The 23,864-nt window shown below is 41.7% G+C and overlaps 1 protein-coding gene across 1 annotated transcript in view; it reads left to right on the forward strand.

Annotated features, from left to right (window-relative positions):
* The window catches only part of LOC308304164 (glucocorticoid receptor-like), a 185,362-nt gene that overhangs the window by 114,867 nt on the left and 46,631 nt on the right, over window positions 1-23,864 (forward strand). The window contains exons 4-5 of the mRNA XM_080748723.1: window positions 9,957-10,132; window positions 22,361-22,387. Coding sequence (XP_080604849.1) covers window positions 9,957-10,132; window positions 22,361-22,387 — 203 coding nt within the window. The remainder of the gene's footprint in view (window positions 1-9,956; window positions 10,133-22,360; window positions 22,388-23,864) is intronic.

Raw genomic sequence — 23,864 nt, forward strand, 5'->3', positions numbered from 1 at the left:
GGGCCACATAGTCAGAAACCCAAGGGGCCAGGGGCCGGACCCCCCCGAGCCATCAATCTCCGGCTTATATATGTACAGTACACTTAGTTGACACAACGCGCTGCCACATTTTCAACTTTTATTTAGCTACAAAGCAAAAGTCGTATACTTTTCATGTAAAAGTGCAACTGTAGACATGCTTTCTTGTTTAAAACAAGCAACATTAAACAACATCTCCTCAAAACCATTTGAATAAAAAATAAAACATCTGTGGAAAAAAATGCATATAAGTGCATCATGTGCAACATCTCCACACACATGGTGGTGGTAACTGGTAAACAACAGCAGCTCACTTAAGCTACAACACACATTTTGGTCAAATAACACTTTTAAGGTGCATCTAGTGAGGTAAAGAACAGCATCTCACTTAATTTACAACACATTTGATAAATTAACACTTTTACAGTGCATCTAGTGAGGTAAAGAACAGCATCTCACTTAATGTACAACACATTGATAAATTAACACTTTTACAGTGCATCTAGTGAGGTAAAAATTAAAGAACAGCATCTCACTTAATGTACAACACATTGATACATTAACACTTTTACAGTGCATCTAGTGAGGTAAAGATTAAAGGACAGCATCTCACTTCATTTACAACACCTTTGATAACACATTGTGAGGCAAACAACAGCATCTCACCTGAGCTAAGACATTTAATAAAAAGAAGAAAAAAATAAAACGACTGTCCAAATTTGACAACTATATCTTCAACTCTTTCTTTGTCTATCACACATTGGGAAGGGGTAGACAGGCCTAGCCTACTACACACCTAGGCTACTAATGAGAGAGATTGCACTTCTTTGAATTGGCAATGGCAGAGAAGGAGGGCTCATATGAAGTGAGTGCTACTCGCAAACAGTGATGCAAACGCTCGTTTGTCAAGGAGGAACGGTTGCTTGTTTTAATGGCGTTCATGTGAGAGAAGCTGGATTCACAGGTGTATGTTGATCCGAACATAGTTAACACAAATATGGCCAGCTTTTTTGTGTTGGGGAATTTGTTCACATGAACACTCTTTGCCCAAAATGTTGTGAATCCCTCCTTCTCATGTGCCTGCTTCAGAGCAGAGGATTCTTGCATGTCAATTATTTCTAGTTGCAAGGAAGCTTCATCAATATCAAGTGATGCAACGATCTCTTGTCCCTTTGTGGACATATCATCTGCATTGGCAAAAGGGTTGCCCACAAAATGCAGCAGCTCTTTGGGCATGTTAAAGTCATCAAATCGTGCTGCAAAGTTATGCCTCAATTTATCCATGAAATCTGACATTATTTCAGTGACTGTGGCACTGGCTGATGACTTGATAAAGTCACAAAGTGTGGGAAAGTGCAGCATTCGGTTAGTGAGATCAGATGAGAAAATGACAATTTTCTTTTGAAATGCAGTTAGACTTTCAACAACATCAACCACTGTTTTATTTCTCCCCTGCAGTGTCAGATTAAGTTCATTCAAATGATGAAAGATGTCGCTTAAAAAGCACATCTGTGACAAAAAATCGTCATCCTGCATTTGCAACAGAAACGTGTTGGCTTTCTTGTGCTTGCTGTCACGGAGAAAAGCTACTATTTCCTCCCTGAGGCCACATACCCTTTTAAGGGCATTGCCCTTGCTTAGCCAACGGACATCATTATGTAAGAGCAAATCATTATTATCAGCTGACATATCGGCAAGTAGTTGACGAAACAGACGGTGTTGCAGACTAGAGGTCGCTCTGATAAAATTAATCATAGCCATAACCGAGTCCATTGTATCTTTCAACTCACCACTGAGTCGGGCGCACAGTACGCTCTGGTGGATCAAGCAGTGGAGTGATTCCATCTTCGGTGCGATGGCAGAAAGTCGCGCAGACAGGCCCCGCATTCTCCCAGACATAGATGGAGCGCCGTCTGTCACTAACATGTTAACACGCTCCAGATTAAGCCCGTTGTCTTTGAAAAAGTCAACAATCTTCTGGAAAAGGATTTCACCAGTTGTACGTCCTTCCAGTGGTATTAGTCCCAGGATGTCCTCTCTGAAAACGTCACCATCGAAAAAACGCACATACAAACACAGCTGAGCTGTATCAGTGTTATCTGTGGATTCATCCACAGCCAGCGACATAACATCTGCTTTCCTCAATTGATCCAAAAGTGTTTCAAAGACGTTTGTGGCCAAGACATCCATCCTTCTCGCTGTTGTTGTATCTGACATGGGTATTGTCTTGATACATGACATCACTTGCTCTCTCACTTTATCCTCCGTTATCACCTAGAATAGATAAATAGATAGATGGAAACCTTTATTATCCCAGGGGGGAAATTCAGTTGTAGCACAGCAGTATACAGTTATTTACAAAGTTAGAGACGTAAGAAAAAATAAAATAACAAGAGCAGTACAGTACAAATAAAGAGAATGTGCATCAATAGGCCTCACCTCCTCGACAGCAGCTAGAATGCATTCTTTAATCATCTCGGAATCAGTGAATGGCTTTTTCTTTTTGCCAAGGATCCATGCCACACGGAGAGACGCTGCAGTTGCTTTCTGCTGGACAGTACATGCTTTAGTGATGGTTGTGCATGCTTTCTCGTAGCTTTGAGAGAGTGTTTTAATCTTTTCCTTGCGAATATCTGAACCTGGTGGAAAGTCCTCATCAAACTTGTCGTGACGACCGGTGAAGTGCCTCCGCAGGTTATATTCCTTTGCCACTGCATTGACATTGTTGCAGAGCAAACAAACAGGCTTGCCGTCTGGAGTTTCAACGTGCATGTATTTTTCGGTCCATTCTCTATTAAACTGGCGATTTTCAGTGTCAACTTTTCTTTTTTTCTGTGTTTTCTGTGCCATAGTTACACACCAGCTTAGCTAGTGGAGGTGACCAGCGCGCCGCAATGTTGTTGTTCTTTTCAGCGTGGCTGTTCTCAGCTGCTTCCCATGCTGTTTCCTTGTTTACCGTTGTTCTTCATCCTTTTGTTGTGTCTTTTGTGTGTATACCGCCACCTACATGACCAGCGCTTTGCTGTCAGCAGTGCAGTGGGATTTAATATGACAGATAGATTGTTATGAGATGTCCGTGTTCAGATGGCGAACGGAACGTCAGTGGTAGTTACAACCATTTGCGAATTATAAGTAAAATAAGTTTGATAAAAAAAATAAATAAAAAAAAAATATATTTTTTTATTTTAATTTTTATTTTCTCAGAATTCTTCCGAGGGCCAGTCCAAATTGATTGGCGGGCCGGATCTGGCCCGCGGGCCGCCAGTTGAATAGCCCTGCTGTACATCCTAGACTTAAATCCTAGTCTGAAGATGTTATGCATGCACGACCACCGCTCACTTCACATTGGGTGTGATTTTTAATTAACACCCTACCTGATCCTACTACAACGTCACACAAAAGCAGATCTGCAATCTCAAAACTTGTGACGTTGCTTCGCTACTTTTGCTATTTTAGAATTGGAATCCTGAAAAGATACAGTTTTGGTTTCCAATCAACAGAGACAATATATATATATATCCAATCCAATCCAATTTATTTATATAGCACATTTTCAACATAGGGTTTCCAAAGTGCTGCACAATAAAGGTACATAAAACAATCAGAAAAGTAGTCAGTGAATAGTAAACATTTTGATCAAATAAAATAATAAGTTAAAACACAAGAAAGTCAATAAAAGCAGCAATGAAAACATAAGCTATCAACAGGAGATAAAATATTACAAGATAAATAAGGTAAGATAATAAAAATAATATAAAACCCATAAAAACAAATAAAAGCAGCAGTGATAATCAGCTGGAGAAAGCTAAAGTATAAAAATGGGTCATAAGGCGGCATTTAAAAGTTTCCACAGTTGGCGCCGTTTTAATATGGAGAGGTAGCGCGTTCCATAATGTAGGGGCTGCAGCCGAGAAGGCCCGGTCTCCTCTAGATTTTAAGTTTGTATTTGGCACTATAAGTCTTTTCTGAGATGCAGATCTTAAGGACCTAGAAGGGACATAATCTTCTAGGATTTCAGAGAGGTACTGAGGTGGCAGCCCATTCCGTGCTTTAAAAGTAAACAATAAAATCTTAAAATGTATTCTAAAATGAACTGGAAGCCAGCTGGAGAGCGGCCAGGACTGGAGTGACGTGGTCGTATTTGCCTGTTCCAGTTAAAAGGCGTGCTGCAGCATTTTGGACTAGCTGCAATCTAGATATACAGTAGAGGCCTGGTTTACACCCACATACAGAGAATTACAGTACCAATCGTGTTGAGATAAAAGCATGTACCAGTATGACTCGCTCTAGATCCTTATCTAGGACGACATTTTCAACCTATCTTCATATAATTGGTCCTCACTAATGCTCATTTTAATGCTCATGGTATCATTTGTGTTTACTCACTCTCCGAGGGCACCGCCTACCAGTGACATCATTGATGGGGAATCTAAGCTAATAGAAACTCCAGGCTTTCTATTACTGGGAAAGTTAGCATGCTATACTTCCCTACAAAGGCAGAGTGCAGTAACTACAAACAAAAAATGTACTGGAAATGGGTTTGAAAGTGTTTCAACTGATCAGCTAAATGAGATGTAGGCATATACTATACTGTAAGTGACATTACACTGATTGTATCTGTTCTTGGGGTAATTGTTTATCCCCCCAAATCAAAAAGGCTATTTTGACCTTTGGGGTATACAAATAAGTTGGTGTGTCCAAAAACGTAGTTACTGCACTCCTGCTTTGTAGGGCAGTATAATGCCAGCCAGTCTCGTGTGGTCTATGACATCAGACATCTATGACGTCAGACATCTGTCATCTCCATATTTGGGAAATTATGGTCACATTTTGGCCACATTTTGGCCAACTTAAACAACCAATCAGGTTGTGGGGTCAAAGTAATCCCATTAATAGTCTTTAAAAGACAAAGAAGTGGCCACACACACTGTAGCCAAAGTTCCAATATTTATTTTCAGACGCAGAGGGAAAGTTGATCTCATGCCAAAGCGCCAGTGCTTGCCCAGCAGTCAGCTGGCACCCAGGCGGATGCGTGCACGCGCCCATGGTGCACAACCTCGCCCTTTAGGGCACAATCGCTTCTTGCCCTTATATTAGGGCGTCTTACTTATCACAGGCCCCACCTGGCTTCCCTTGTGTTCATATAGATATATGCTTTTCTTTCTTTTTTTCCATTGTTGAAAGACGTTGGTATGTGTTCAGAAATGTCAGCATAAAACATAGCCGTTGTTGTGAGTCATCGCGATGTATAAATGAGAAACACAGGTCTGTTTTTTTCTAAGCTGAAGAAGGTGTTCATGTGTGTTACTTAACATACAATAACACAAGGCCTCCTGGGCGCCCGGGGGAGTGTCAATCATTGTTATGAGTATCAGCTGCAGATGTTTGAGTGGTTGGGTGATGCATGGAAGATGTTGTATAATGCCAAACACCCCCCCTAGGGGTCCTCGGAATTACTACAGGTGGGCCGCCAATAATGTTGTGTTGCGTTCTTTAAACATGAACCGGTTGAACCCTAGCATCCCTAGCATTTTTTTTTTCACATTGTGAGCTTGTAGATTGGCTAAAACAGCAGACTGAGTACACAGTCAACTTTACAGAGTCAAGTTTATTAGGTATTAGGGGTTTAAGTGGTTAAATGTGTGAATGTACGTATTGACGTGAATTTCAACACATTAATAGAAAAGATGTGTAAACAAAATAATGATAGTGCTGTCAAACAAGTCTACGGACTCGCTAACTAAAATCTTTGAAAAGGTTTTAATCTGCAACATACATTAATTTAATCGCGATATTTAGTATAGGTCCCTGCTTCACTCTCTCTCTCTCAGCTAAGGGGTCCTTCCCCTAGAAAAACTTTGAGCACAGACCGCAACAGTTTTAATTTTATGTATAAAACTGAGAACATTTCAGAAAGTTTTTGCATTTTTTGGGGGCCTATAATGACAGGCCCAAAAAATAGCAAGGCCAGCGTTAAAGTGGTTAAATGCCCCTGGGAAACTGACCAGGTGCTCCCAGTTGCAACACAACACAACAGAGAGAGACACACACACACACACACACACACACACACACACACACACACACACACACACACACACTCTCAATATCTTGCGTGTCAGGCGCGCGTGCAAGACACCAGTCATGTTGCCATACCTTAGCAACAGGCATGATACATTCATTTGGAACGGTTGTTCAAGTGCAGCCAAACTTGGCATGTTAGTAAACGTGCCACAATTAACAATAATGAATTGCACCTGTGCAGCTGACCTGCGGAACCTGGGAATATACCATTATGTCAAGATGGGGAGAATATTAAATTATAAGACCTTGTTAAAGTGACCATTTTGTAAAATTTTGCATTTGTAGTTATTTTACTGTAATTTAACAACAAAATAACCAGAACAGATAGCCAAAGAGACATTCATGGATTTATATTTAAAAGTAACTTTTATTTCCCAGGTATGGCAGCTGCATTCCCCTGCCATACCCAATTGACGCCCCTGGCGGTACAGCTTAGCCCGCAAAGCGTTAGCCAAACAAACTTTGCCCGCGCGCTCCAGGTCAACAGAAAGCCCGGCGGCCATTAAGTGGTGCGATGCCATCTGCTTACGGCCCCAGCGTGAATGCAAATAATAGACCCATGATATAGGCCTTCACTTTAAAGACATGGGATAGTAGGTCACCTCCCCCCCCTTACATAAGGCCCACATAAGCTCGGGCGCATTGTGTTGCCAAAGCAAACTAGGGTGGAAAGATTTAAGCCTTTCTAATGCTGTGAAATACTCCTTATGGATTATGCAAGCATTACACAGACACACACACACACACACACACACACACACACACACACACACACACACACACACACACACACACACACACACACACACACACACACACACACACACACACACAGCCGTGCCTGTCTGTTTGGCAGATGAGTGTGAATGCCTGCTCTGCTCTCTCCATAACAACATGTAAGCTTCATGTAGTGCAGTTTGGAGCGGTGGTTTCTCTCAAAGCTTTTCAGGTACAAGGACCCCCTAATCCACGTAGAGTGTTTGGGCCGCAGACCCCCTTCTGAAAGGATTTGCTGTCAGAGACCACTGGTGTAAAGTACAAATGTGCCATTTCAAAACTTAACGCGCCGCCTTGCCATTGGCAAAACCTGGCTAGCTTAATGCTTCAGGCTGATATTTAGCTAAATGATTCACATAGTTTTATACAATGGAATATCATCAACATGCATGATATATACGTTTAGACCTAGGTACTTTTGCTTTAACATAAAAATCATATACCATAAAAGTAAAAAATGTACTTCGACCAGCAAAAAAACACTTTGTGTAGAAATATGTTTGCCGCTTTGCCCATGTGTCTGTCAACTCCACAGCCAAGTGGAAATCATAGTTGTTTTTATGTTATGGTCAAAATGACAACACGTGTATAGTTTTAAAGATAAAGGGGGTGGTTCATCTTACCCAGGCTGCGGTTCATCTTACCCCGTTCTCCCCTATGCACCTGCATAAAGTGAATGGCAAATCGAGTGGCAAAGTGAGTTTAACGGCGTTTAACGTCTTTTAATGTAATCAGATAGGACTTTTCAGTTTGGATGTATGGGCTGTCAAGGCCAGAAAGTAGTTTTTTGCCACTCGGTAGGCATCATTTCCGGGTATGATGATGATGTCACGCGCATACCCTTGTTTTTGACAGCATATTTTGATTTAGTTTTAGTCATAGTCTTTTGAACAAAATGTCTTTTAGTTTTAGTCATAATTTAGTCACCTGAAAGGTTTTAGTTTTAGTCTAGTTTTAGTTGACTGAATATCATTCAGATTTTAGGCGACTAAATCTACAGTTGATTTAGTCAACTGAAATGTATTTTTGGCAGGCCTTGATGGCATCGTAATGACAGATTTTACACTTGGTTGCGTGCTGAAAATAAAATATTTTCAGCACACAACATAGGAGAGCAACCAAACATAAAATGACTCTCTTCTCCACTAGTCCCTCCCCAACATTTTAGTCTAGTTCTTATTTTATTTGACGAAATTATCAATATATTTAGTCTTAGTTTTAGTCATCACAGCTAATTTTTTATTTAGTTTTTATTTAGTTTTCGACAGTGAAAAAAACGCAGTCGACAAACATTTTTCGTCATAGTTTTAGTCGACAAAATCAACATAACACCCCAAATCCACTCTCTCACAATTAAAAGTGTTGAACTCCTGGGCCCTGGGAGTCAGCGGTGACATTGCCGTATGTCCCAGATAAGCCTCCGTTTATACCCTGGGTAAAGCACCTGGAACTCGGCCTAATTATAGCCTGCGATACAGTAACGTCAGCTGAGGATAAGCGAACCAATAACCACCTCAGATGTGGTGTTTATTTTTGAATCGCGCCTCAATTATGAGCTTTGGAGCTGAGCTGTTACAGTGTTTGAGGAAGTGCAGTAGGGCGTACAGTGGGCCCGCAGACAGGGGCGTCACAAGTGGGGGGAAAAGTGGGACTGAGTTACCAGGGCCCAAGGTGGAGGGGCCTTCATTATTTTATACTTTAGCTATTGAAAAATAGCAGATATACAAGCTCACTAGCTCACTGCTATTTTCGAAAAGTCGTGAAAATGTGCGTAAATCCTTGAATATATGTATTTTTTAAGCGAACATTTGTAACTCAAATTTTGCTTCTGGGGGGTCCCCAAAACGAAATCATATTGGGGGTCCTTCATGTGAAAAAGTTTGAGCACCACTGACATAGAAACATAGGTTTTTCAAAAAACCTTAGTAGGAATTGAAATATTCAAAGACACAAATGTTCAAGTTTTTTTTAAATAGCAGGTCTACAAGCTCGCAAGTGCGGCACTTGGTGCCGTGCTGTGAGCTTGTAGATCTGCTATTCTTCAATAGTTAAAGCACAACATAACACGTCATAATGCGTTCCCAGTCTAAATGGGTCAAACCCCCTCCCCCTATGAAGAAGAACATTCATGGGTGGCCACGCAGTGAATCCTTGTACCCAGGGCCCAGAATTTGGTGCGACGCCCCTGCGCAGACGCAACCGAGCGTCGCAATGTGAGTGTTAATGGTACGACATGGGGGAGGGAGGGAACAAAAGCCTGGTGGTTGATGAATGAGCCAGTGTTGTTACTGTAAGAGGCTGTATGTATGTCTGCCGGGAGCTTACGTAATTAAAACATGACCCACAAAGTGCTTCTCAGAGCAGAGCCCTTTTCTTCCTCCCCTCCCAGTCAGTTGATGATGAAAACGCAAATAAACACGATGGAATTTGATGCCACAATGTGATGTCACAGATATCCAGGGTTTCGATCTTTGGTGAGGTGATGTCAACAACAGTGTGATGTCACAATGTCAACAATGTCACAACAAATGTGACATTGACATTGAGCTTGCATTACGATCCATGGACAAGATGGTCCGGTTTTCTTTTAAAGATTTGTTTTGGGGCTTTTATGCCTTTATTGATAGGACAGTAGACTGACAGGAAATGGGGGGAGAGATGGGGAGTGACATGCGGCACAGGTCGTCCGGATCGGGAATCGAACCGGCGACGCCGCCAGGCATACATGCCTAGTATGTGGCAATGCCTAAGTGTGTATGCACCCGGACCAGTAGGCCAGTGGGCGCCTGATGTGCCGGTTTGCGGTGTGCGGACGTAATAATATACTGTGTGTGTGTGTGTGTGTGTGTGTGTGTGTGTGTGTGTGTGTGTGTGTGTGTGTGTGCGTGTGCGTGTTTGTGTGTGTGTGCAAAGAATTCGCTTTATTTCTATAACCTGAGCTAACTAACTTAAAGCTGTTGTATTTGGTCTCCCTGCTCTTCCAGACTTTTTGAACGCTTATGACATGCTCAAAATGGGGACACCAGGTTCAAAGTTAACAAACCCCTCTCCCCCCCTCTCTCTCTCTCTCTCTGCAGTTCGTCGGGCAGAGCGGGTGAAGCGGGCGGCTCGGCGGCGCCAGGCCAGACCAACAAGCCCGGCGGCGGGACCACCCACAAGATCTGCCTGGTTTGTTCTGACGAGGCGTCGGGGTGCCACTATGGAGTGGTGACCTGTGGCAGCTGCAAGGTGTTCTTCAAGAGGGCCGTGGAAGGTCGGTTCACACTCAGTGATTCTCAACCCTTTTGTTTGGTTTTTTGTTTTCATTTCAAGGACCCCCTAGCGTTAGGCCACGGGCATTGACACATAAGGGTTGCCCATTTTGGGCAGGTGAAGTTTGCTTTCAGGTTGCCCGACCGGGCCAAGTGCTCATTTGAGAGGGGACGCAATAACCGTCTATAAACACAACACCAGATATCTGTCTAAACAACTGAATGCTGTTTCCTGGTTTGTGGAAAAATAAGAGCACTGTTAACCTATAATGTGCTGTTTTTCCTGTTACTACAGTTAATATAAAATAACAAGTGTGAAACCCTAGACATGTTCAAATTGAATACTGTACCTACATAGCTATGATTGAATAATTCAATCATAGCTATGTAGGTACAGTATTCTGATTTGGAGGTATTGAGGTATGACATTTTTTATCACACAGCCCCAGAAAGTAAAGAAATAATTGTACATTTCTATCATTTTATAATGGACAATTTACTTGGGTTTTCTCAGCAGAGTACTAGACCCAAAATCCACTCCACATACAGTAGCCTATAAAAAGTAGGAATTGAAAAGGTAGCACATCCAAAACTTAATCAACAGAGGACAAACTACTAACCTAATAGAGTCAACAAGCGTCTAGCTTTAACACTATTTATCACTTGACACCGTCTCTGTTGGGTGGAAACCCAACAAAGAGTCTGAAACAGCTACTTTTCAGGATTTCAGGAAAAAAAATTGTAGCAGATCTACAAGCTCAAAACGCGTCACTTCACAAAGCGCTTCAAGCTTGCAGATCTGCTACTTTTGAGGCTTATGTGTGACTGTAGTATGATCAAGTAGGGAATTAATTTACAAAAACACACACAAAGTTCTGGAAATAAGAGGTTTCCCAACAGCTACGACACGTGCTTACTAAAATCGTAGGTTATAGATTATTCTATTTTCACTTTTTTTCAATGCAGCTTTAGAACGCATTTCCATGCAGTCTTCCACATTAGGAATCATCCACGTTCATTCAAGTGTTGCCAGGAGCTGTCCCACACTGATTTACTGCTACCGCTAATAATCTGTTTGGAGTTCATTCACAATGTGTTCACACTCACAGCCAGTCAGCATCTGAACCATAACAGACGTATCACTGGGTGAGAGCCAGGATGATATTGGATCGTGTGATAGACCAGTCAGACACACAACCAGTTGTAAATCTCACTTACACTACAACTAATTTAATTGCGCTCGGAAGACATGGTTGGTTTTGATTACCGTCGCCGTCGGCTGTTGCCGTCAGGGGCGTCACACCAAATTCTAGGCCCTGGGTACAAGGATTCACTGCGGGCCCCCCATGAATGTTAACTATTGAAAAATAGCAGATCTACAAGCTCACAGCGCGGCACCGAGTGCCGCGCTGTGAGCTTGTAGATCTGCTATTTTTGAAAAATCATGAAAATGTGTGCAAGAAACCTATGTTTCCATGTCAGTGGTACTCAAGCCTTTTCATGTCAGGAACCCCCAAGATATGTATTTGGCCACGCACGGACCACCATCTCAAAATATTTAGTTCCAGGGACCCCCCAGACGCAAAATTTTAGTTACAAATGTTTGCTTAAAAAATACATATATTCAAAGATTTGCACACATTTTCACGACTTTTCAAAAATAGCAGATCTACAAGCTTGTATATCTGCTATTTTTCAATAGCTAAAGTTACTAGGGCCCCTCCACCTTGGGCCCTAGTAACTCAGTCCCACTCCCCCCCCCCCTTTTGACGCCCCTGGTTGCCATCAACAGATAACCTCACAACTGTTGAGGAAGCTGTCATCTGTTCACAAAAATCTTTTACTGTTTTGTCGATTTGTTGATACTAGTCCTGTGCCCAGGGGGTGTGCACAGTATATGAGGGATTGAATGTAGGAGTTCTCAGAAGTAATGTTGGAGAACCCAGTTGGGCTGAACAGTCACCATTGACGTCCAGTTGTGCAATACCCGTTGTATCAGTCTGTAATGTCTCCTAAATTGGGCATTGTTTCAGCATGCGGCCGTTACCATGGTGGCGACACGGTTTAGTATCAGTGATGTCAGCATGCTCACCTCCAAATTTGGGCAGGACGGACATTCTTTTTTTTTCTTTTTTTTCAAAAACGTTTTTTTTTTTTTTTTTTTTTTTTTTTTTTTTATAAATCAAAAACGAAGAAAATTAATAATAACTGACACTTGGGTTTTTTGGCTTAGAGAGAACAAAGCTTGACAGAGTTTGGCTTTCGACACCAGTTTAGTTTTCAAATGCTTTAATTTGACGTGGACATCACTAGACATCGGAGAATCACAAAGACATGCACATCACCAGAGGTGTGATGGATTAATAAATGTACGTATCAATGTTGTTTTTGACAGCAAATTTTTATTTAGTTTTAGTCATAAGTCTTTTGAATAAAATGTAATTACATTTTTGTCATAATTTAGTCACCTGAAAAGTTTGTTTTAGTCTAATTTTAGTCGACTAAATATCATACGTTTTCAGGCGACTAAATCTACAGTTGATTTAGTCAACTGAAATGTATTTTGGCAGGCCTTGATGGCATCGTAATGGCCGATTTTACACTTGGTTGTGTGCTGAAAATAGCAGATCAACAAGCTCACAACGCCTCGCGTTGTGAGCAACCAAACATAAAATGACTCTCTTCTCCACTAGTCCCTCCCCAACGTTTTAGTCTAGTTTCTATTTTGTTGACAAAATTGTCAATATATTTAGTCTTAGTTTTAGTCATCACAGCTTAGTTTTTATTTCGTTTTCGTCAGTGAAAGAAACGCAGTCGACAAACATTTATCGTCATAGTTCAAGTCGACAAAATCAACACTGGTAACGTATATCACAAGTGCAATTTTTATTAATTCATGTATGTCTTGTATCTTGAGTAACACTTTCATACTCCCGCACCCCCAGAAGTGATCAAATCTCCCCGCCTTTCAAACGGACATGGGGGCCGGGCAAAATGTATCTTCAGAAAATCACACCAAGTTCCTTCATTGTTATGGTTATGTTACATCATTACACAATCCATACATAAAAATGCTGCCCTTTTTAGCGATGGATTGCGGCGGTGTGTTTACACAAGGCATTAAGCGGATGCACATATTCATGTGCACGCGTGGTATATTAGGGGGCCACGCCGTTACGCATCATGTGCCCTAGTAACAATGGTTAGCATGAGATTAGCTCGGGACGTTTTGTCCTGATGATCCGTATTCATTTGAATTGCATGAGTTTAGCTTGTTGCACAACGGCGATAATGTCTTCATTTCATCTGCCTACTTAGAATGTCAAAGGACAGTGGTCGATATTTCGTACCCAGGGGTGTAATAGATGCCTCCTTGGACGGCTTTCAGGCACAGCGAGATACAATGATATTAATAATAATAATAATCATTTCCCCTCTCCTTTGGAGTGTTTTTTGTCACCGTCTATTTGCACGAACGTGAGATTTGACATCTGCATTTACCCATCCTAACTATTAGGAGCAGTGGGCGCTATTTATACAGCACTGTTTGGAAGGCACTGTACTGCCGTCAACACTGTATACTGTTTATACATGATCAATAACATGACCAAAAGTTTTTTTGAAAGTGAAATATCCCTTTAAGGAGATTCCCACTGTCCCTGCAAAAAGAAAGTGCTTTCTCAGGTGGGACATGTTGGGTCTCTCCTCTATTAAAAGTAAGTAAAGTGTCTTGAGATAACTTGGTGTGATTTGACACTTTAATAAAATGTAATTGAATTAACCGTCTGCCACCCGGCCAAACCACAGCCCCTTGGCAGAATCAGCATTAAGACGTTGCTCACAAGTCACAACGAGCTTGTCTAATTTCACTATTTTTGACATCCCCAAATAAGGATAGCTTATGAACTGATTATTTCATGAAATTAGCGATTATCGGGGGGGGAAAAAATAATTGAGCGGTCGTCACACCGCCTCCATAGTGTGGCCGTGTGTGTATGCGTGCGTGTATCCGTCCGTGTGTGTCTGTATGTAGCCTGAGGTAGGCCTGCAATAACGTTTAGTGAACGGAGAGGTGCTGTTGATGCACGCATGAACACACACACACAACCTTGAAATTAATGGACACCACTGCTCGGTTCACACTGGTGTGATTTTTAACTCTTATACTGCCAGATTATTTATTTATTTATTGGGTCTGGTGCCATCAAAAAGCGGCTTACCTTTGCAACGTTATAGTAGATTGATAGACTTTTTTTTTTTTTTTTTTGCCTTTCATGCCTGCCTGGTCTGCACTTTCACAGACCAGGCAGCAGAGGGCGGCGTAATGCCATTAATGTGAATTTGGCCGTTCCGTCTTGCCATAGATTGGGAACACACATTGGCCACAAAGCCCCAGGGCCAGAGAAAATCAACACGGAAGAGAATTGGTCTCCGTTGATGTTAACGCATAACGGATTTTTAAGACCATCACTGCTCGCCATGTGATTACAGTACACGGCGGCGCGACCCCTCATCAGCTTAAGGACATCAACAAGGTAAACGAACGAACGGCCGTATTGGCGCGGCTCACTCTCTAGAATTGGGGCGAACACTAACGTCCAAAGCAGTATAAGAGTTAATAATTGAATTAGTTTGATTAACCGTTGCACCCCTACGATACATGCACTGGACTGTATGTGCGCTGGATATGTGTATAAAGTATCTATTCACACTCACGTGTATGTCACGTGTATGTATGCATGTATGCATGTATGTCACATGTATGTCACATGTATGTCACATGTATGTACATGTATACACATCCTAAACCTCATCTCCTGTTGCCCTGTCACCTTATAGTGGCTGAGGGTGACACAGAAAGGCCATGAAAAGTAAGGTAAAACCAGTGCCTGTATATTATCACCCCAGCCTCAACAATGTCACAATCACATCCCCCTCGGGGAACATCCTATAGCCACACAGCTGATAATGGTATTGTTAATGTGTTTGGTTGTAAAGCAAACCTTTGTGCCGTTTTGCGTTTCACCTTACATTTAATGTCACGAGAAAGCTGAGAGGAGAGGAAAAAGAAATAGGGTCAACCCCTGAGACCTGCGGGCTGGGTGAGCGACCGCGTAACCTCTATACTCCTCCTCGCGGAGGGGAATTGTGGGCAGGGACGTGCTGGGCCCCTGATTCAGCTCGGGAAAAAGAGTTGCAGAGGCCCTCATTGCGTGCTATAAAGAGAGATCTCTCTCTACAGCGCTGCTGCTACTCAAAGATTTGCCATTTCAGATCGTGACAAGTGACAAGCCAGTGGGGCCAATTACATGAGTTATATTTCGTCGTTGTCGGGTGGAAACCTTGTATGTCCAAAACCGTTTGTTTTGTATTTATCATTTTAGAAAATGATTTAAACTAATGAAAACAGCCGATCTACAAGCACATAACGCCTCGCACCGCGAGGCGTTGTGTGCTTGTAGATCTGCTGTTTTCACTACTTTTGTGCAACGGCCTTATATGATGAGGCAGGGCTTTGCGAAAAAATTTATAAATTTGAAACTTGGAGATACGAGGTTTCAGTGACGATTTACTTTGTTGGCCGCCCAGCCCCCAAAATGGAACGAAGGCCGACATTTTATTTTTAATTTTTTCCTAATGGCCGGCCTGGACCGGCCGGGAATGAACCGGCCGTTCGGGAGTTGTCCCGCTTTTCCCAATGGCCAGCACGTCCCTGATTGTGGGAATGTATTTGATAGAGCATGATGAAGCTTTAATGTATGCCCTATACGCACAACGTGTGTCGCTTGCCTGCAAGAAAGCAGTGTTGCCGCCGCACCGCTTGTGCTACTATGGAGGATGGAGTCTAAATAATTCATATCATTTATATAGTAGTGGCATGCTGGGTCACATGGCGAAAATAGCAAGATTCTAGAAAGTCGACACAACACACGACAGCGGCATTGCGACAAAGTATTGTTCAGGCTTTATAATTTCCATTTGTACACTCTCAGAGCAGGGGTAGTGGCAGACATTTTTGTCAAAATTCTATTTTTGCCATGTACATAGAAATGACTACAGCATGTAACTAAGAGACAGTTACAGACTCTGAGAGTGTACAAAGACTCTGAGAGTGTACAAATGGAGCCAAATGGAACCCTTCCCCTTGAGAACCACTAGTATAGTTGACTCATAATGTGACATACAGTGCATACTATACTGTATGTCGTTCACGCCTTGCCCGGCACTGTTCTATTTTCCAAGCGTTGCCGCGCGGCGAGATATGTGCGCTGCCTGTCCGCAGCCGGTGTGTGTTGTTCCCTTTCATACATATTCTGAAGAAAGGTAATTTGGTCTTATGATCAAAATAAGAACCGTTATGTAAACTGTTACAAAGGAAACGACCTAATTAGGAGATATGATGTCACACTGAAGGAGTGACATCATAATCGATCATATAAATACTAGGTCGACACTAGCATTATGAGTTACATGCAGTCGTTACAGTCGTAAGAGTCGATGTAGGCGATGTGGTGTAATTAGAGTTCTTGTGAGTTGTTGTAAGTAATAACTCTGAGTTATTGTGTTGTAATATTATACCCCTGCCAATAATATACCAAGATTACTGAGTCGTGTAAGAGTACGAAACCTTCGACCACTAATCAACTCTATAGCACGAGAGGTTCTGTGTTAGAGGTTCAGGAGAACCCTATTCTCTACATCGTCCTTCTAGAGAGGCGATCCTGATAAGTAACTGAAGAACTGAAGAACTCAGGTCTACTCTCAAATAAGAGCCCAAAGGTGATACATTGATATATTGTATTGAGGCCTTGGACCTGTCTTACTATCCGGGCGAGGTAGAGGAATAGTCTGTTGAGGAAAGAACTTGCAATAGTGAGGTGATCACACTAACTCTTGGTCACATAAACTAAAGGCCATTTTCCCACTGGGCGCGATAACGATAAAAAAAAATGTGTTTTCAATTGTAGTGTATGGCAGCGTCCACACCACAACGATAAAGCCGTCATAATTGAGGAGAACGCCGACATATCGTTATCTTTATCGCGCCCGGTGGGAATGAGACTTAAGTCTAGAATTTGCCACGGACAAGCACAAGTCTTTGCCACGAACACATTTGTCTGTGTACGGACATATTGATGACCCCTTGTCTCTTGGGGTCTGCCCTGCATTGAACCACTGCCCTGCGTCTCTGTTCTGTCTGTCTGTCTTGGGTTCTCCTCTCTATCTAGCCGGGGAGCCACAGGCCCAAAAGCTCAAAGTCCCATCGACTTCACTATACAGGAAAGAAACACACCAAAATAAATATGCTTTAAGTAGCATGTGAGGGGTCAAACTAGGGGTTCTTGATGATTCCGAATCCATTGCAAAAACGGACCAAACTAACGGTGAAAAGTGATGACTCATCACTTTTCACAGGTTTGAGAGGCTGAAATCTAGCCCAAGGAATGTTTTTCATGCAAAGCCAAATGCTTGCAATGGATTCAGAATCATGAAGAACCCCTAGTTTGACCCCTCACATGCTACTTAAAGCATATTTTTTTCGCAATGTTTCCGGCAGAGCAGGCCTCTCATTCTGTGTACCTTATTGACCAAATTAATAGGAAAAACAAAAATTTGGAGTATGTCATGACATCACAGGTCTTCTCTCATTTTGGCACAGTGGCTCCCCGGCTAATCTCTGTCTCTGTCTCTCTCTCTCTCACTCTGGTCTCCAGGATGTCGTATAGATCTGAGACATTCCATTGCTGGAACGCAGAGCATAGTATTGCCGCCAGGCAGAGAAACCTTGTATCTCCCTAATCCATATTTCAACTTTTTTTATTTAACGTCAATAAAAGCCCTGCTTCATCATCCGAGAGTGTTGCACAAAAGTAGTGAAAACATAAGATCTGTTCTCACTATTTCAAATCGTGTTTAATTTGTTTTGATAATAAAAAAAGGAAGGGTTTTGGTTTCCACCCGACAACGACGCTGAGCACAGCCAGGTGTGCTTGGCCTCTGATAGTGACAGGCCTCCATGACAGTGGTGGAAAAAGTACTTTCTTTTACTTAAGTAAAAGTATCAATACTGCAATGTAGAAATGCCGAAATTCAAACTGTACTTAACTCATTTGTAGCCGATCCCGCGAATACTCGTGAAATATTAAACGGTATCTAGAGTGCCGATCCCGCGTATACACACGATATATACTGTATATACAGTAAAGCTAGCAAGGGCTACGTACCGTCCGTTGGAAAGTGCTGGCACGGGTGGACTCGCCGATTCATCATCATCGCGCATCCATGTGCACACAATAGTGTGCCCATAACATGGAAGCCAGCGGTCTTTCTCATCTTTATAGTCCATTTTCTCCAAAAAACACTTTTGATGCCAAGGATGGCATTGGATTCTCACTAAAATAGCAAAAGTATAAAGGGATCCCTCTTCCACTCCGGTTTACATCTGGACCAGAACTACTTCCGGGTGAATCTCCGTCTAGTAGGAATTCGTTTAGTTAGCTCGATCTACTTCCGGCCTTCAAAATAAGAGACTAGCTCCGGACGGAGCAGGCGGCCGGCAGCTTGGATTTTTAACCCTTTCATGTCTGAGGCTTTTAAGTTAAAGTTCAGAAGTATTGGTATCAAAATGTACTTCAAAATGTAGTGCAAAAGTAGAAAGTACTTGTTTTTTTAATGTATAAAATGTATAAAAAACCTTTTGAAAATGGCACATCTACAAGCTCACAATGTAAATGGTAAATGGTGCATTTATATAGCGCCTTTATCCAATTCACCCATTCATGCACACATTCATACACCGATGGCAGAGGAAACCATGCAATGCACCAGCCTGCTCACCCGGAGCAACTAGGGGTTCAGAGTCTTGCTCAAGGAATCTTCGACGCTAACTCTGGGGGAGCCCGGGATCGAACTGGGAACCTTTCGGGAACCCTCCGTGTTCTAACAACGGTTTCTCTACCCCTGAGCCACTGCCACCACAATGTGACACATGGTGAGCTTATAGATCGGCTATTTTCAAATGGTTCGAAATGCATATAGGGCTGAAGTGGTTACTCTGTTTTTCAATAATAATCTGGCTGTCACAATTATTACATAATCGTCTAATCGCGATTATTTGACATAATCGCGATTATTTTTCATAATCGTCATAATCGTTTCCATGTTGAAAAATGTTCATATATATTTTTTTAAAGTAAAAAATAGTGGAAATAGCAGATCTACAAGCTCACAACGCGTCGCATCGCGCCGCGTTGTGAGCTTGTAGATCGGCTATTTCCACTATCAATGTTCTTTTAAGTATAAAGTTGTCAAATATGTCAGTAATGTCTTTGTATATTTAGGTTATGTGTCATATCTACCATGTGCAACTTCAGAGCCTAAAAGCCAACCAGAAATGTAATTGTCAACGACAAAAACACAATTAAATTGTTAATCGCAATTATTTGAGTGACAATTAATCGTCATGTAAAATGTCATAATTGTGACAGCCCTAGAGAAGAAGTTGGAAATACTCAAAGTCAAAGTTCCTCAAAATTGTACTTAAGCACAGTACTTGAGTAAATGTACTTAGTTACTTTACACCAGTGCTTGGCACCAGATTGACACGCTTATTAGTGACATGCGACGTCACAGCTTTTCTCCTGGAGCCGCACCCCGCCGACACATTTCGAGAGCCGGCGCAAAAAGCGAGACCAGCGGTGGAAAAAGTACTCTTACTTAAGTAAAAGTATCAACACTGCAATGTAGAAATACTTTGTTACAAGTAAACGTCCGGAATTAAAAAATGTACTTGAGTAAAAGTACAAAAGGTATACCGGTATGAAAATGTACTTAAAGTTCCAAAAGTAGAAAGCACTCTTTATGCAGAATGTCAAGATTTTGAAAATAGCGGATCTACAAGCTCATAATGCGCCGCATCGCGAGGCATTGTGAGCTTGTAGATCGGCAATTTTCAAATGGCCGAAATGGGGTTGAAGTGGTTAATGTATGTTTTGTAATAATAATAATCCCAATCTATAAAGTAATTAATAACTAAGTTTTCAATTTAGTGGCGTAAAAGTACAATATTTGGATCCGAAGATGTAGTGGAGTAGAATATTGGAAATTGGAAATACTCAAGTAAAGTACAAATACCTCTGCTATTTTCACAATATTTATCTTATAAATTATATGATATGACACTGAAAATGTGTCTTGCGACATAGCAGCCATGTATGCAAAAACATGTATACAAATATTTGACATAACCAACAAATGAATGAAACATTACATTATTACATACTAATACAGACAAGAGCAATGCCCACCGCCCAGCCTACCCCTGGCCAAACTCCTGACCTTTTTAGTCTGACCTTATTGTATGCTGGAACACTGTATCTCCTTCCTGAAGGCAGCAACCTATATTCTCTATACAACACATGGCTATTGTTAGAGGTAATATTCCTTGCCAACCTTAGAATGCTGTTATCATACATAGATGTACAGTAGCCTCTGAAGTGGTTGTCCAACTATCTTCAAATGTTCAGTTGTTGCAGGAGTTGTGATTTTAGGGCTGCAGACAAGCATCCATCCAATGTAACACCTCAACTGCTACATTACAGTTTACAGTTTACAGTTTACAGTTTACAGTTTACAGTTTAGGCATTTATCAGACGCTTTTAATCCAAAGCGATTTACAATAAGCAGGTAATAGGCTACACATCACTATAATAAGCAAGATAATATGTCAGTACTACATTAACAACAATATAAGAAATGCATAGGAATATCAATCTAGAAAAACAATAACATAGGTAGACCATGTGCCTAATCAGTACAAATGCTATCTAGCTTCATGTATGATCATTGAGGTAAGGGTGAGTGTTACAGTAGTGCTATGGGTTTAGGTGGAGTCTGAAGAGGTGAGTCTTCAGTCCACGGTGGAAGCTAGGGAGTGAGTTTGTAGTTCTAAGTGCGACAGGGAGTTTATTCCACAGTTTGGGGGCCAGGAGGGCAAATTGTCTAGGACGAGTGGATTTTTGTCCTGGGGTTTTTAGCGAGGGTTCTGTCAGCCTCCCTGTGTTGGCTGATCTGAGTGAATGGGTGGGAACATTCCAAGTGCTTATAAGGGTGGGGGGTCCCCAGTTCAAATATGATTTATTTGGGGGGGTCATGAGTCGACCTGAAAAGGTTGAGAACCACTGCTCTCTTAGACATGGACGATATTGATTTAGTGTTGGGTCTTTTCAGCGTGGTTACACATAATGACACCTTCAGATGTCTGAGGAGGGTTTATGGGTATTTTTGTTAGGTATCATGAAATGCTCCATCCAAATAAATAGCCGATATGAACGAGTTGCGTGATATTATGGCAATATACAGTATGTTTTGTTCTTTGCTGTAAAGACAGTGGTTCTCAAATATTTTAATGTGCAACGACCCCCAAATTGATATGTACTGCATTTGGCCTGCAAACTCCCATCCAAAAAAAAAAGATTTTGTGCCAGAGACAAGAGGAGGTTTGCCTTGCTAACATTTTTGATCCAATAGCACACAACGATTGATCGCCTATTTGTGAGACATTTGGTCAAGGTAAAGGTATTTAGACAATAAAAAGTATTTATTTAAAAAAAAAAAGGGTTTATGTGGTTAAATTGTTCCTCATTTAGCTCGGGACTCCCTCAAGGAACCCAGAGGGGTCCCTACCGGCCGGACCCCCACTTTGAGAACCCATGCTGTACGAGACTTGTCACGTTTAAAACCAGGAAAGCATCCATGTCATTTTAGAACTTAGATTTGAATGGACTTTATTTTTTCTGACAAAGTGAACATTTTTTAACTCAAATCTTTGATTCTGGGACAAAATACCTTGAGATGGGGGGGCCTACAGACAAATACATATTATGTTGGGGGTCCTTGACATGAAAAAGTGTGAGCAATACTGATATATAGCAATTAAGCATTTAGCATTACGTTTTTCAGAAAACTGTTTACATTTTGTAGAATCGGTGGGGTCGGTTACGGCCCTGCCAAACGTGAATCACGGCTTCTTCCCCAGGGGAGAAAGCTGTGGAATGCAATTAAGTGAAACCATGTTCAAAGTGATGTGCCGTCGTGAGTTTGATTTGAAACAGCAGCTTGTTTTTTGTTTTGTTTTTTAGTGCTGGGGAAAAGTTATATCTGTTATTTTTGTCTTTCTATCTCCCCCCCCCCCCCCCATCCCCCTCCCCCACCCTGGTTGTTGTCTCAAGGATGGAGAGCGCGACAAAGCACAGATGGTAAATAAACGCACCTTTAATAATGATGATGATGATGATGATGATTCTATCGCTTTTTTTCTCCCCTGCTTTTCACCCACGTTGTTTTCCATGTAATCTATATCCCCGACACTGATTCTTCTTCTGACTAATAGGCAGCAAATCACAGCGTCTCTCTCCTGTTGGTCCTTTTTTTTTTCTGTCAGTGCATGCCTATGTTGGTCCCACGGTCCGAGACATTTGGACTCACTGTGGTTCGTGCTCTTTCAATCTCCGCTGATAGTATTTCCCAGCAGCCTCTTGGGCCCACTCGCCGTCACACCTGTAACCTCAGCCCCGTACGGCGTTGTGAGCATGTAGATCAGCAATTTTCACAATTTCTGCCTCTAATATTTGACAATTTGGCCAATGTTTAATTTGTACATTTCCTTAAATTGTCACTTTAGAAATGTGCAGATACCCTCTATACACTTAAACTTTATGTTGTTTTGTTTTCTGTTGAGTGAGAAAACAATGTTGCACATCAAGTTAATCATCTGGGGACCCCCAAAATAATTTTCCCAACCCACAGGTTGAGAACCACTGCACTAAGTCAAAGCCCGCTTTTTTGACAATAATTATAACCTCTTCCTGGTTCTTAATAGACCGTTTGTCAGCCTTCTGATTGGTCCCTGAGACTCCCTGACTGGCCAACCAGAAAAAAACATTCACTTTTTGCTATCGGGGGTGGAGTTTGTGCAGTGGAGAATGTTAAATGTGGCTTTCAAAACTGTCCGCAGTGCGCGACACGGCGATCGCCCGGTACGGCCGCGATCTCGGCCGTGATCTCGCTCATCATAATGAATAAGCTTCAACAAACTAGTTCACATGGACCATATCAATGGTCTAAGAGTCACGATTGGGTACATATATTTTAAATGGGCAGAATTACGAAAAGCCAGCCTATTATGTGAGGTTAGGATTATAGTTCTGTCCTCTTCCTACCCAGGATGCAATGCGCGGTCTATTCTCTTTCTGATCCAGAGGATTAAACTAATTAAAACATTTATTTTCGGGGGGAAAACTACTGTTTTGCTATGTAATTACTGTACATTTTTCTTCCCTTTTTATTAATATCACGTAGATGTGTTTTTTGTGGTACTTTATATAGCTGTAATGAGGCTATGAAGGGAAAAAAAATCCCATCCACTACCACTATAAAAGAATCTGCAAAGAGGATTCTGTCCCACTGGGATTAAACAAATTAAAACATATATTTTCGGGTAAACCCCCTGTTTTGCAATGTAACTACTGTACCTTTGTCTTCCCTTTTTATTAATATCACCTAGATGTTTTTCCTTTGGTACTTTATATAGCTGTAATGAGGCTATGAAGGGAAAAAAAAATCCCATTCACTGCCACTATAAAAACAATCTGCCCAGGGTCAAATGTCCTATCATAGTAACAGGGCAGAATGGGGCGGGATTTGCAAAAGGGCTTATTGGACCAACTCTTTTGC

The sequence above is a fragment of the Nannobrachium achirus genome (assembly GCF_963921795.1).
Source record: "Nannobrachium achirus genome assembly, chromosome: 19".
In the NCBI taxonomy this organism is placed as follows: Eukaryota; Metazoa; Chordata; class Actinopteri; order Myctophiformes; family Myctophidae; genus Nannobrachium; species Nannobrachium achirus.